At 38.7% G+C, this 15317-nt stretch overlaps 2 protein-coding genes across 3 annotated transcripts in view; both read left to right on the forward strand.

The window, feature by feature from the left end:
* The window catches only part of CUNH5orf24 (chromosome unknown C5orf24 homolog), a 228599-nt gene that overhangs the window by 195221 nt on the left and 18061 nt on the right, over positions 1-15317 (forward strand). Inside the window, exon 2 of one of the 2 annotated variants that reach the window (XM_069091861.1) lies at positions 15110-15203. The exons of the other annotated variant lie outside the window; for it this stretch is intronic. Within the exon in view, the coding sequence (XP_068947962.1) occupies positions 15137-15203 (67 nt within the window). The 5' untranslated portion in view covers positions 15110-15136. The remainder of the gene's footprint in view (positions 1-15109; positions 15204-15317) is intronic. 2 annotated transcript variants of the gene reach the window in all.
* Positions 1-15317, forward strand: part of PCBD2 (pterin-4 alpha-carbinolamine dehydratase 2) — a 290006-nt gene that overhangs the window by 187317 nt on the left and 87372 nt on the right. The gene's annotated exons all lie outside the window — the stretch shown is intronic.

Consider the following 15317-nt stretch of genomic DNA (forward strand, 5'->3'; position numbering starts at 1 on the left):
CATCCATGTGTTGATGAATTTGGAAACGGCCACAGCTGCTGGTGATCTGGAGTCCCTCCAGCCAGTGGCTGGTCAGGCCCGCCCTGGAGCTAAAACCTCTTGCTCTCGTGGGCCTGGGCTCGGCTCCCAGAGCGCTGCGCTGGCTGATTCCTGCCGCCTGCCCGGGCTGTCCTCAGTGGGAGGTTAGCTTCTCTGTGTCATTTTGTGGGTTCTGCAGCTCCAAAATTTGTTCAGAGTTCCTTTTTACATGGATTGGGGAAGGCAGAAGCCGGAACTGCGGAGGACTGCTTCGATTCCGCCATCTTGACTGGCCCCCCCCCCCCCCAATGTAGTCCCTTGGTATTAGTTTGTATAGCTGATGAAGAATATATTACCACTAGTTAGATACTCTCTGATGGTTCTCAGAGTGGTGTCCAGTGTGGAGTTCACAGTTGTGATAAATGACACATATGGAGAGCAAATTTTAAATGCTTTCACAAAAGATAAATGCTGGCGATGGAGCTACCAGTGTGATTTTTCTCTAATTTGGATTCTCCCAGGATTGGTAAACTTCCCAAGATCATTATTCATTCTCCATTTTTGTTTGTTTATTCATCTAGCAAAATGAGTGAATTGGATTAAATAATCTCTAAACTTTCTTCTAGATATAAAAATACTAATCTGCGTGATATTTATTTTATGAGTTAATTTATCCTTTTAAAAATATCCATGAGGTTCTGGGTTATAAATTAAGGTTGTTTTTTTTTTTTTAGGTATCAGTCAATAGTTATGTAGCAAGTTCCCACCATCTTCTAGGCACTCTACCAGGAGCTAGGAAAACAAAGGTAAAAATGAATGGCCCCTCTGGGGGAAATGATTCATCACAATAATCATGTAAAGTCAGCTGGAATTTTAAAGCCCATTTTCTAGTAAGGATAGGTAAATCACTTAAAGGTTAAATGACTTGACCATCGGGTGCTGACCTGGTTCTTTTGTAATGAATAAGTGTTTTTTTTTAAATAATCAATGGGATTAGTAAAGGGCAGATTCAAAAGCATTTTGCTCCTTTTTAAAAATAAGCATCAGATGAAAAATTTTCTATTAAGATTCTGTTTTGTTTTAAGAAACATAAAATATTGCCTGGTGTGAAAGCAATATAGCTTTAAAATGATAGCATCTATGGACCAAAAATATTGTCAGTTAGCACTAGTAACAACAGGTTATTAGTGGCTACTGTTATGTCCTCTTGTATAAAATTATTTGTATTGAATTAGTCAACCTAGTTTGTTACATTATTTCTTAATTTGGTATATTGGTATATGTGGAAGCATTTGTATGTTAATATTTTCGTTGTTATGTTGTTTTCATCTCTTTGGGTGTAGTTGATTATATTCTGAAGTATCTAAGTGGGCCAATGGATAGAGCATTGACTGGAGTCAGGAAGATCTGAGTTCAAATTTGGTTTCAGGCTACCTGTTTGAGCCTGGACAAAGTCCAGGCTACCTAGACTTAACCTCTGCCTGCCTCAGTTTCCTCAGCAGTAAAATGGGGATAATAATAGCATCTACCTTACAGTGTGGTGAGGATCAAATGAAATAATATTTATAAAGCATTTAGCATAGTGCCTGGCACATAGTAGAGGTTTAATAAAAGATTATACTCTTATTCTTTTCCATTGGTTCTTCCTAAATAGAAATATTTTTAATAATAAATGAAAACTTTGTGATTTCTTAAGACATCTCCATGCATTAGTGCTCTGCCTGGCTCTGCTGTATTTTTTTTTTTAAACAAGGCCAGTACCAGTAACTCATTTCTGAGTCTCTGAAGTGGAAGTTAATTCAACAAAAATTAAGCATCAATCATGTTCAAAATGCTGTACTAGCCAGTAGGGGATACTAAGACAGAATCGGGATCTTTACTGCCCTGGGGAGGTTTCATCAAAGGCAGCCTGAGCTTAACCTTGAGGCAGTTTTGAGACAGAGTTGGAGGTGAGGAGAAAATTGTATTCCAGACTGCAAAGATAGGTAACACATTTTAAAAATACTTTTTGTGTGCTAGTTACTGTACTAAGATCTGGGAATACAAATACAATCAAACAAGATAGTATCTGTTTTCAAGCAGTTCACGTTCTAATCCTAGAACATTCGTTCTACAGCTAGTCCAAGGCTGGGTTTGAACCCAGGGCCTTGTTAACACTCTCCTTGCACTACCTAGCTATTTTAGAATACTGATCAGCTATACTTAAAGAGAAGGAAAATAGCCCAAAGAACGATGAAAGTATTCATGAACAGTGAAAATACTAATGTACAAATGCTTCCATATCTTTCCAAAGCTACCAAATGAAGGAAAGATGGACAGGTGGGATATAACTGTGTGAACAAGCATTGTTTGGAGCTGGTTGGCTGGGAAGTGAGGCGGAGGCCTGCTTCCCAGCAAGATAAACTGAGCTCACTCTGAGTCCAGATAGGTTCCAGGGGCAGAGTCCACGATTCTTATGGAGATGCTGGCGTGAGTGGTGGCAACAGTGTACAGAAGTGGAGTTTTGAAGAAAAGTTGTAGGCTGGTTTGACTAAAACGTATCCTGTAAAAGGTGAGTAAAAGAAAAAAAGAATCTGAAAAGGTCACTTGGAACTAGATTGTCAAGTGCTTTAAATGAAAATGCAAAGTTTAACAGTTAATAAGTCCCTGAACTAGGGTAGTGTTTATTAGAGAGAAGAGAATGGGACACTGAAATTTGGTGATAGAACTGATAAGACTTGTAAATATTGGATGTGGTGTGAGGGAAAAGGAAGAATCAAAGAAAACTGACATTGTGAACCTAGGTGACTAAAAAGGATTATGTTGTCCACTATTGAAATAGGTTTGGAGAAGTGAGTTTAGGGTGTAAGATAACAAATTCTATTGGGAAAATAGTGAACTTGAGATGCTAAAGGGTCTTCAAGTCAAAGATGTACAGTACAATTAAAGACATTATTACTAGATTTCAGAATCATTTGCATAGGCATGACAGTTGAAACCACTGGAGCAACTGAAATCATCAAGAGGTTGGAGACAGAAGAGGACCTAGCTGTATATTATCTACTTTTTATGCTGTTAAAAGGGATATTTGGTTTTTGAAAGTCATTTAATTTACTTTGAATTGAATTAATAATGGAGTATTTTTTTTTTTTTACTAGCATAGATCAGGCTTTAGAACTTATAGTTGAACTATTCATGTTACTGATTAGGTGTATTTTCCTCACTTAGAATTATATTACATTTAAAAAAATTTCGACATTTAAATTTAGCTTTTTAAAGTTTGACAATTTTTGTTTCATGCTTGTACAAAGCTAACTGAGCTAACTGAAATAAATGCACTTAGGCCTTAGCAACACTAGTGTTCATTGTCTTAGAATCATTCTGATATTCGTTTTACCTTTTAAGTCATCTGAGTATTTTAGCCTATGTCAGGTTAAAAGCCTCACTACCTCTTCCTAAGTGCTTAGGTGGTTCTTAGCAGGAACATACAGGGAAGACTTCATTAATATGTGTGTTCTCCATGAGTCCCAAAGTGTCCAGTAAGAAGTCATTCATAAATTATGATGGTGTTGAATTTTAAGCCCAGCTGGGAGCTACGCAGTACTTACTGGCTTTTGTGTTCTTTTTGTCATATAACAAAATGAATAATAATAATTTAAAGGCTTTGTTAACCCTCAGTATGCAGATGGTGTACAGTGCCAGGTGTAGTGCCTGATAATAGCTCATTATAATTTATTCATAGTAGAAGATACCAGGACTACCAGTCTTCTGGCCATACCTTACAGAGGTTCAGAGCAAATGGGGCAGCTTGAAAGAGCATATTGTACCTTTCCTTGAGTTTGAGGATGTTTAGTGAGTGAAAGAAATCCATAAATTTTATGGGGGATTATTTTTGAGGAAGAAAACAACTAGGTCTTCAATGATTTTTTTTTTTGTTCTTGAAACTAATGAAATAATCAAGGGATACTAAGAGATATGGGTACAGAGTAAATAATCCCAGTAATCCAATATAGTATCCTGGGGGTAAGAAGTTGAGGCACCAATTTCTGACAGGTGTTGCAGGTACACAAATATGGTTCTGCCATAGTCTTCTGATTACACTCTGTCACAGCCTATAAATAGACCACCCAGAACCACTTGGTTTATTCTCACTGTTAGCATATTGGGGTTTTTTTTTTGGAGGGCAATTGGGGTTAAGTGACTTGCCCAAGGTCACACGGCTAGTTTTTGTGTGTAGGTGTCAAGTGTCTGAGGCTGGATGGGAACCCAGGTCCTCCTGACTCTATGCACTGTGCCACCTACCGGTCCCCTCCCCCCCACTTTTGTTTGTTTTTTGTTTTGCTTTTTAGATACGGGAGGGTAGGGCAATTGGGGTTAAGTGACTTGCCCAAAGTCACATGGCTAGTTTTTATGTGTATGTGTCAAGTATCTGAGTCCGGATTGGAACCCAGATCATCCTGACTCCAGGGCGGGTGCTCTACTCACTGTGCCACCTAGCTGCTCCAGTATATTGTTCTTTTTAGCTTTCTTTGAACCCTCTCATCCAGGACTATTATTTTTCCTTTCCATAAGAAGCAGTATGGTATTTGTGGAAAATGTACTAGCTCATTCTGAAGACCCAGCTCTAACACTTGCTGAAGAAATCACTTAACCTCTCTGTGCTGAGGTTTCCTCATCTATAAAAATAGAAATATACTGGTAATATCTGCCTTGCAGATATTATTATTATAACTTTGAAAACAGAAGTAAGAAGAGAGCAAAACTTTGGTAGCATTTAACAAAATATTTACTTTCAGTGGATCTGTGACCTCGGAAATCCAGCATGCTGAAGCCTTTCCTGAAGATCAGTATTCCCTAGACACCAGTATAATACTGAATTTATGTATTACACTGAAGTGTCAACCTTTGTTTTTACTCGTGACCAGCCCACCTCCTTTGCTAATTATACATTTTCTGGATAATATATTTTATACTATTTCTTGTTGCACAAGTAATCACTGGTAATATAGTCTCTTCATTGCCCTTTGGAAATTTTGTTCCAGGATTAGCAGTCACATAGCATCCCTGGGAATATATCTTTTAAAAAACTAGGTTTTTATGTCATGAAGCAGCTTGGAATTGTTTTAAGTGCAGTGTAGTTTCCTAAACGAATTCTTGCACTCTTTATTATTCAATTATGGGCCCAACTACTTGTCCATCTCTAGATCATGTCCAAGATAAATACACTGAGGGTCTAATTTCAGTGGACTGACCATCAAGCTATAAGAGCTTAGTCTAGGCAATGGGCGCACCATCATCCATTTAGTTTTTCCTGTACCGATTGTTAGGGTTGACCTATTTAGAGCGGCTATAGATTTCATAGAGGAGGCCCTATAACATTTGTGAGTTTGAGACAATCAGTTTTAGCATTTGTAAACTGGAGCTTCTAGAGGAATTTACTCTATTGGGAATCCTTCCACTAGTACACTCTGCCTGATAGCTTCTGTGACTAAGGTAAATGCCTTTGGAAAACATAACATTTGTTTTTATACATTGCTTTGATAGGATCAGTGAACAAAATGATCTTTGCAGTTGCTTCTATCAAAGTATTATATATGCTTTTAACTTTATGTATAAGGGGCTGCCTGATAGAGTATTTAAAAAGTTGGCCATGGAATCAGGAAAACTTGGCTTCAGGTTTTGTCTCTGAAACACTGGCTATGTGACCCTGGCCAAGTCACTTTTGCTCTCAGTGCTCCAGGCAGCTCTTCATAAGACTCTTAAGTTGCAAAGAAAGTTGCCAATCTCCATTGGTGGATAAAGTTCTTCATTAAGAGGAATGGTCTTTATTTTATTGGAATGTCAAATTAAGGTCATGTTTTGCTGTACTGAGTAAAGTATTTTTAAATAATCTACAGATAATAAATTCGGAGAAATTGTTGTATCCCTTGCATCTCTTGGTCAGTTGAGTGACTGCAAAGATGTGTGCTGCAGGAAAATATTTCCAAAAGCCTACTTATTCACTCATTTTTGTCAGAGCAGAAGCAGCATTGATTTTAATATTATAATTTGCAATTAAGTAAGACATTGGACTAGTGTGATATTTTTGAGGCCTGAATTTGGGAGTATATTCATTCAGTGTTTTATTAAATGTAATTTGGTTTTATCTTTGTTATTTTTTTCTTTTTTTAAAATTTTTTTAAATTTAAATTAAAAAATTTTTAAAGCAGTTGGGGTAAAGTAACTTGCTGCTCAAGGTTACATGGCCAGTTATTTTATGTGGGTGCTAAGGATCTGAGGCTGGAAGCAAACCCAGATCTCCTGACTCTGGGGCCGGCACTCTTACTCACTGCGCTACCTGGCTGCCCCTATCTTTGTTATTTTTAAGGTTCATTATTCCATGAGCTAGAAATTTTCATCCATGAAAACTTTACTGAGCATGTATTAGTAGGTACATCACCTAATTTTTTTCTTAGCATAAAATTGCATTCTTTTCTCCGCTACCAAGTAATGACTAATAGAAATTTCAATGTAAATTCCTTGTAAGTAGGAACTAGTTCATTTTTGGTATTTGTATTCCTAGTGTCTAGTATACTGTCAGCGCTGTAGCAGATGCAAAGATACATAACCCTTGCCCTTAAGGCGCTCATATTCCAGTATTAGAGCTTATAATTTGTTGGGTAATAATTACTCATCTTTATACTACTTTAAAGTTGCAAAATTTTTTGCCTATGAGAACCTATGAAGTAAGTAGTCCAGGCATTAACCTCATTTTACAGATAAAGAAACTGAGGTTCAAACACCATTACTTTCTTGTAGTCTTACAGTTTGTTGATCAAAGCCAAGATGTAATATTTAATGAATCTAGTAAAAGAGTTGTTGCTGTCAAGTCACAAGGCCCTTTTAGCAAACGAGATGAGCCTCAGAACATAATGAAATTGTACGTGTGTTTCATTTGTAGAATGTGCCTCTTGTCTAGGTAGTTGAGAATCTAAAAGAACTCAAGCCGGAATCACGAAACATCCTCCTTTCTGGTAAGTGATATTTGGTTGTGGGGACTGTTGCGATTGGGGATGGGGACTGGACTAACGAAAGGTACAGCAAGAACTTTTAACTATAAGACTAGTAAGAAAGAAAGAGTACTTAAAATTCGATGTGCCTGTTCTGAGGTATATACATTTCTGTTTATTTTTTCACACTCTTAAAGTTATATTGCTACAATAGGTCTTGGCACTGCAGATATAAAATATTTTTCTTGTTTCCCTGCCTTTTTTATGTGTAACAATTTTAAAATGAGTATTTTGAAAGTACTTAAAATTCATTCTTTATATGTAGGATTTCCAGGTTATTGTCTCCAAAATGCTATCCTGCAAAGACTATTGAAAGTTTTTTTTCCTTTACACTGTGAGGTTGAATGGGAGTATTGGAAGAAATTCTGACTTTTTTTGGAGCTGTACCTGAGAAACTCAGTGGTTCTCCAGAAGGAAATCTTATTAATAGAAAGAAAAGGTAGTTCACTCCCATCAAATCATAGCCTTGTAATTTATAGAACTGTACCATGCTTGGTAACTAAAGTAGTTATTTTGGTTTTGGTATACAAAAGCCATTAAAAAAGTACATTTAGTGTTAATAAGGGCATGTAAAGATCACCCAAGTGGATACTCCCTTAAATACCACTTTAGTAGGACCATTTTTCATTGAAAATCAAATCAGGAAGAAAAGAACATTTGTACAAAAACTCCCCATATATTTGGTCAGTATTTAGCAATGCCTCATTATTGGAAATTGCATTAAGTTTAAAATATTGCTAATTTCAAGTTCAAGTCAGAATTGTTGAACTTGTTATCTTTGTAAGTACTTAATAAGTTTGATAGGTTATATTACACAACACACGTAAACTACAAAATACCTGGGGTTTTTTTTTTGTTGCTTTTTGGAGGGCAATTGGGGTTAAGTAACTTGCCCACGGTTACATTACGGCTAGTTTTTTGTGTGTGTGTTAAGTGTCTGAGGTCGGATTTGAACTCAGGTCCTCCTGACTTCAGGGCTGGTGCTCTATTCACTGCACCACCTAGCCGCCCCAAAGATAACATTTTTTAAAACAGATTGTGTACTTGGGTTTATACCAGTCAGGCTTTCAAGAATCTTATACTGATAACTAGCTTGGAGTAGACATGGAGAGAAGACAATATGGCTGGAGAAAGAAATATAGAAACTGAATCCCCAAAAGGTAACTTTTTAGTACCGTTTTAATTCCTAGTTACTGATCTGCATTCTTCTTACTATTGTACATAATTTTTTATTTTGTTTATCTTATAATATTTGTATATCTTATAATATTTGATTTTGTTTATCTTTGTTCCAGAGAGCTTCTATTCTAAAGCAAATATATTTGGATGATTGTGAATTATCATAATTTTCTAACAGATTTCCTTCTTGTTTCAGTTGAGTTCCCTGATGTGATGGTGTTGTGAAAGGAATATTTAATATTTATTTAATTAATAGTTTTTGGGTATATTAGGTCTCCTTAAGGCTGATCTATTACAACAAACCATTAAGGTGTGGCAGGGGAGAGGCATCATGGCGTAGGGGATAGAGGTCTGGTCTTGAAGTCAGGATGATATGTATTCAAAGCCTGCCTCTGTCACCTACTGGCTGTGACCTTGGTCTGTTAAAGCTCTTAGTACTCTATGCATCTCCCTAAGACGAATAGGTTGAATGAGATGTGCTAACCTATGCTGGCAGGGGGAGCTTCCTCATGGGAGAAATTCTTATGCCATTGAAATCACAGGTACTCCTCCCCCCAAAAAATTATAGGGAAGAGAGTAAGATGATAGGAATAAGGTAAATTTATTTTGTGTTTAAATATAAAACTTTCATAATTCCTTTAACAACATACTATTTCAGTGCCTTTCTCTGGTATGGTTGTGGAGATGATTTTGGGTTCTCAAAGGCTATATATCACAGGAGGGAAGCTCTGGCAATTGCTAACAAGTGGGAAAGGCTTCAAATACGGACTATATCTTTTGTTCTAGGAGTAGCGTAGTTAAGTTTGGAAAAACCTTTCATCAGTTTTGGATGCGAAGGTGATATATTTGGCAACAATTTATTGCAATTTTTTTGCAACAATTACTAAAAAATGTATCCATAGTAGTATGGATAATAAGGCTTGTAAACTGCATAAATAGGTATACTCACATACATGAAATACTTAAAGTAATGAAAATAAGCTTTTATCATCATAGAGGTATTTTTTGTCTCTGTTAAGTTATTGTCTTTCTTCTTAATAGTATTTTATTTTTTCCAATTATTTGTAAAGATTATTTTTAACATTCACTTTTATAAGATTTTGAGTTCCAATTTTTTTTTCCCTTCTCTTCCTTCCCCAAGACGGCAAGCAGTCAGATGTAGGCTATACAGCAGAAGTATTGACAAAATTAGGGGAAACTGTTCATTTAGATCAAGTGGTTCATGAACTTCTTGGGGATTGCCATTCTGTTGGAAAATGGTGCTCAATGCAGGCATGAACGTTATAAGGTATCTTGAAACCATCACAGACCATCACAAATGTTTTGTAGAAACAAACCTTACATTGCCTTTCATTGTAATCTACCTCTTTAAAGTTATTTATCTATCTATTTATTTATTTTTAAGCAATCGGGGTTAAGTAACTTGCTCAAGGTTACACGGCCAGTTATTTCTGGGTGTGGTGCTGAGTATCTGAGCCTGGATTTGATACAGGTCATCCTGACACTGGAGCAGGTGCTCTTACTCGCTGAGCCACTTGGCCGCCCCTTATTTATCTATTTAAACATAATTCTCCACTTATGTTACCATTCTTTTATCTGGCAAATTTTCACACAAATTGATTGACAACATCGGTCAAGTTGATCAGTAGTTTCCTTGAGAATGGTATGTGAAGTCACTTTAGAAGAGATTTTTTCCTTTTGAAGGTTAGTTTATATGTAAACATTTCTTAAAAATGAGGAATGTGATGGAATACTACTATGCTGTAAGAAATGATGAGTAGGTTGATTTTAGAAAAACATGGAAAGATTTTGCATGAAATAAAGAAGAGTGAAATGAGCAGAACTAAGAGAACATTGTATATAGTAACAGCAGTATTGTTCGAAGAATAGCTGTGAACAACTAAGTTATTGAGTATCATAAATACTCAAATCAAGTACAAAGGACTTGAAGGAAGGTGCTGTCTACTCCAGAACAACTGTGCATAGGATGGTTTTATGTATCTGTGTTAAATGGTGGCCTTATCTAGTGCAGGGTGGGAAGGGAAGGAGTCAGTTTGGAACTTAAAACGGAACCAAAAAAATTTTTTTTTTAAAAAATACATACAAATATATGCTCATATGTAAATAATAATAGACATATAGCCCTAATAAAATAAAATAAGCTTATTTGTTGGATAGGCAATGAAAAAATGAGGCAGTGTATACAATTGAACTTTTAGTGCATTTATTGTTAATACAGTGCTTGTCATAAAGTATCAGTAAAAGTAAATATTTTATATTATTAATTAGCTATTTTCATTGATTAGTTAGGTGGCTAAAAATAAAAAATGAATGTCCATCTTTAGCAAGGAACTTGTAAATTCTCCTATCATTTTCCACTCTACATTTGTATGGGTGAGCATTTTCGTTTTATTTTTGTTTTAAATCAAAATACAGAAATAAACTTACAGTGGAAACAGATTTAAGATTGTTTTTGGTGATGAGTCAAATATTGCAAAGCTTTATTAGAATAAAAAAAATCAAGTATCTAAATTAAGTTTATGATTTTTATATTATGTTAAACATATTCCAAATTGGAACCTATTTGATTTATAGTCAACAAAATGTATAAAATAAAGATATTTAATGTTATGTAATTGCAGATAATAGTAAGCATATGAGGTCCTGATGGATTACTTTTAATTCTTACAGAATGTCTTATGTAAAATATTTGTAATTATGGTTTCATAATTTTATGTTTAGATTTTTTGTTTATAGGTAGAACAAAATTTTATATTTTATAATTTACACACTGTAAATTTTAATGTGGAGCTTTTTTGAGTAAAAGTTACCAATTTTATTGTAAGCGTTTAAATAAATCAATCTAAAAGAATAGTATGAGTATATGAAATTATATTGGGGTTAACAGGTCTTTTTTGTTGAAATGGTTTCTCAGAACATAATACAAATCCCAAAAATATTGAGAACAATTGAATTAGATGAACACAAATTTTTCTTGAGTCTGATTAATGGAATCAATTATCTAAATACAAACCATTTTCAAATTGGATTTTTTTTGTCATTAAAGCCCCCCAAAAAGGCTATTTCAAAATCACCATAAAAAACAGAAAAGAGACAAATGAAAGAAACAATTGTGTGTGTACCTGTGCATTCACTATATTCACTGTGTACATCCATCATACTAAAAGTTTCCTAGCACATGCCTGGTGCATTGTTATAAAAGAACTTGTTTTCCTTGTTTTCCTTCCTTCCTTCCTTCCTTCCTTCCCTCCTTCCCTCCCTCCCTCCCTCCCTCCCTCCCATCCATCCATTATTTAATTCTTGCAATTAAGAGAATCCTTGTTGACAAAGCTTTATGTCAGATAATTATAATCATAGAGTATATGTAGTCCTTAGAAACTTTTTAGAGGTGTGTGTAACAATCCTCACTGCACATAGCATTTTGATAGTTCATAGATTTAATTTTAGCCAATGTTAAAGCATGACTTTACCTACTTATTTTTCAGAAATGTCTTTAGATAGGTGTAAATAATGAAAGAATTTGTGCTCAGATATATGCAATGCCCTCTGGCTATCTTCCCCTGGCAAATGCTTCTGCCATCTGGTGGCCAAATGTATAAATATTGATAACAGTTTCAATATATTTTTTAAAGCATTTATTGAGGGCTTATACTCCTGATCTATATCTGGCCATTGGACTCAAAAGGCTCCAGAGGAGAGTGAGGATGGTGACTTTGTACAGCCCTCCCTTACAAATTCAATTCACTTGCATGTCATGGCATTAGATCCCTGATGTCAGTGTCCTCTGACAAACAACAACCTCTGAGTAGAAAAGGAGCTGCCCACTGGGGACCAAACTGAAGCTGGCCAGTTGGGCAACACAATTCTTCCTTCCCTCCCTCCCTCCCTCCCTTCTTTCTTTCCTTCCTACTCTGTCCCTTTTCCACATAGGATGTCACACCCTTACCTGTGGGTGCTCTGCCCAGATGGAATGTAAATTTTTATCCCTGAAGCCTTTTTTTCCTCTTTAAAAAAAAAAAAAACTTTTCTCAAAAGACCAGCCTTAACCCCAAATCACTCTGGCTCTCATTGATTGGCCCACCAATAAGTAGGTCCCAGACCAAACCCTACTTGTCATTCTTTGGGCCTTGATTGGCTCAGAAGGTATGTAAATAGCAGTTGTTACTGTTTGGTCAGAAACCTTGGTGGCGGTTACCTCCCTCATTAGACCTACTTTGACTGGGTAAAGAGGCCCATCTTGAGTCATTTCTTATTCATCCTTAATCACTGAATGGGTGTTGCCTCAGTCAAACCGAGACCTGTTAAAGACCACAGTTGTCCAGATCTGTCTGGCCACTGGACCCATATGGCACCAGAGGAGAAAGTGAGGCTGGTGACTTTCTACAGCCCTTCCTCACTTAAATTCACTTCACTTGCATGCCATGGCATTGTTGAGGTTAGCAGCCTTCCTGGTCAATTAACCAAAATGTTGAGGTTTAGGCATGTTGGGACCCTGAAATAGGGACACCTGGGTCCTGTCCAAATGAATTCGACTCAGGCCTTCTTTCAGACAAAGAAAAACAAAGTTTATTAAAGATCTGCCATATTGGGTAGACTTTTAAGACATCTGAGCATTTTTTGACAGGTGGGCCAGATTGAATCTGAGCACCTTCATGGAGACAAGATGGATCTTATATACAGAAAAACTGTGGTAGAGATGTAGGGGTGGTCAAGTAGTCTGGGGCGACTGTAGGAGGGCTCCAGGTATGATCTTGAGGAGGAGTCTAAGGAGGATCTTGATGTCATGGTCCTCTTCTAGAATGAAGGACAAATGATGACAACAATCGGCCTCTTTAACTGTAGTTCCTACTTTAAATTAATAGTTGAAACAAATACAAGTGGGGGGGGGATAGTGGAGAAGATAAAGGGAAGTATAAGTAACGAGGAGTTACAGAGAGCTTTTAATGTGTCCAGAAGAATGCAAATCAACTGCCATTCCTTGTTGTTGTTGACATTGTTTAGTCATCTGATTAAACTCTGTGACCCCTTGGATCATATGATGAAAGCAGAGGTTAAGTGACTTGCCCAGGATCATACAACTAGTGTCTGAGGCCATATTTGAACTCAGACCTTTGGGACTCCAGGCTCAGTGCACTATCCACTGAGACATCTAGCTGCCCTTCATTCTTTAATTAATAATTAAACCTTGAAACTATAGGATAGTAAGATTTTCAAGTATGGAAAAAAGATCCTTGAACTAAGACATGTGTAGGGAGAATAGCAAATGAGGTAAGGTGCTGTAATTCATGAAATAATGTAGCATTGTCTGACAAAATCCTGAATGCAATGACAAATTTAAATTCTGGGCTTTTGAATAAAAATCTAGATAGCCTCTAGTTCAAATGTCCTCACTAGCTATTGAGGACCTAAGCACCGTACAGTTTTATTTTTTTATTTTATTTATTTATTTGTACTGGCTCTTCCCTGACCTTGGAATGTCCTCTCTTCCTCATCCCTAGTTTCCTTCCCAGGGTAAGCTACATGAGCATAGGAACTTTCACTTTTGTCTTTGTGGCTCCTGTCTTTAGCATCTAATAACTGCTTACCAAATGTTTATTGCTTGCTGAGTATAATGGCAAGCAAAGAAGTAGCTGGCGCCTTGTTTCAGCTATTTAATTATTTAGCACCTTCTTTCAGTTCCATATTGAAGCTCACAGTCTCTAGTCCACCTCAAGTCCTTGGCTGTCTTCTGGGAAGACAAAGCTTAAGAGAGCCCAAATAACATTCATGCACAGTGCTGGCACCATCACCGATTCACTGTGTGCCTGTGAAACCAACACAGACCCACCAACGAGGTCTGAGGACTCCACACAAATCATCAGCATAGTCCCAGCACCTCTGAAACCCTCCCCCAGGACTTCTGTAAAGAGGCAACAAGCGAATCCTCTCTCAGGGCTTCCGGGAAGGGCCCAGGCCTCTATACAAAGGATCCCAAGCAGACAGAACAGACACACACAGTGCCCGGCCACCACAAAGTTGGGTTCTCTCCCAGCTCGGGCTTCTCCTTATGTATGGTCATTAGCTCCTCCCTGGTGCATCAGCAAGTTCCTGCCCCTGTGGGGTCACAAGTTCTGTTTCTTAGCAAAGATTAGATAGAAGCATGGACTGAAACCAGGCGCTAACCAATTGGACAGCAGAAACAAGGTGCCAAGGCCTACTTGGCTCGCTGTTGCACTGCGGAAAGCAGCCGAAGTGAGTGACTTGGCTTCTCCTCTATCACCTCGCTACTGTTAGCCCCTGTGGTGAGCGGGAGTGAAGGGAGGAAGACGAAGCGGGCATTGCCAAGAGCTGAGCCTGCGCCACAGAAAAGCAGGGCGATGCCTGCTCTAATGGGGGAGGCAGCTGCCGCTCCAGGTTCCCCCGCTTGCGATGCCCAGCTTGAATGTCATTTCCGTTGATAAAATCACATGATTTAGTGAGAAAATCACATTTGAGACCGTCAAAGACTTTGGGGAGAACTTTCTTGTGCCCGGGACTTGGGGCCCGTGGTCACGTTTCCCCTCCCAGGGCTCGCCTGGCCCCGGGCGCGTGCCGGCTACATCTGCCCACAGGTGCCCCCCTGGCGGGGCCGGCTTGTTCTCCCGCCCTGCCCCTAAACTCAGCGGGAGGGAGTGATTTATCAGGGCCCTGCAGCCCGCCACAAGCCTCCTCGCAGCCTTCAGCGGCACCAGAGCAGGCGCCGGCCGAGCAAATGCTCCTCCCCGCCCCCTCCACCGCGCCCGAGATGGCGTCCGGGGCGTCGCGGCCGGCCGGCTCCGAGATGGCCGCTCCTGGAGGCCGCAGAACCAGCTCGGCTCGGAGCCCCGTGACGCAGCCGCGCCTGCGCCCTGGCTGGTCGGGTGGCCGCCGCCATGCGGCTCCTGCTGTGGTGGCCGGTGGTGCTGGTGGCCCTGGGGCCCGCGACCCGCGCCCTGGTGGGTGAGTCCTGGCGGGGGGAGCTGGGGGGGAGTGCCCCTCCGCCCGGGCACTTCCGCGGATCTCAGCTTTCCCTGACGTCCGCCGAGGGCTTTGGGCTGGGGGGGGGGGGGGGGG

The sequence above is a fragment of the Petaurus breviceps genome, unplaced genomic scaffold, assembly GCF_028583685.1.
Source record: "Petaurus breviceps papuanus isolate PSGF00001 unplaced genomic scaffold, PetGlider_PUasm1.0 189, whole genome shotgun sequence".
Lineage (NCBI taxonomy): Eukaryota > Metazoa > Chordata > Mammalia > Diprotodontia > Petauridae > Petaurus > Petaurus breviceps.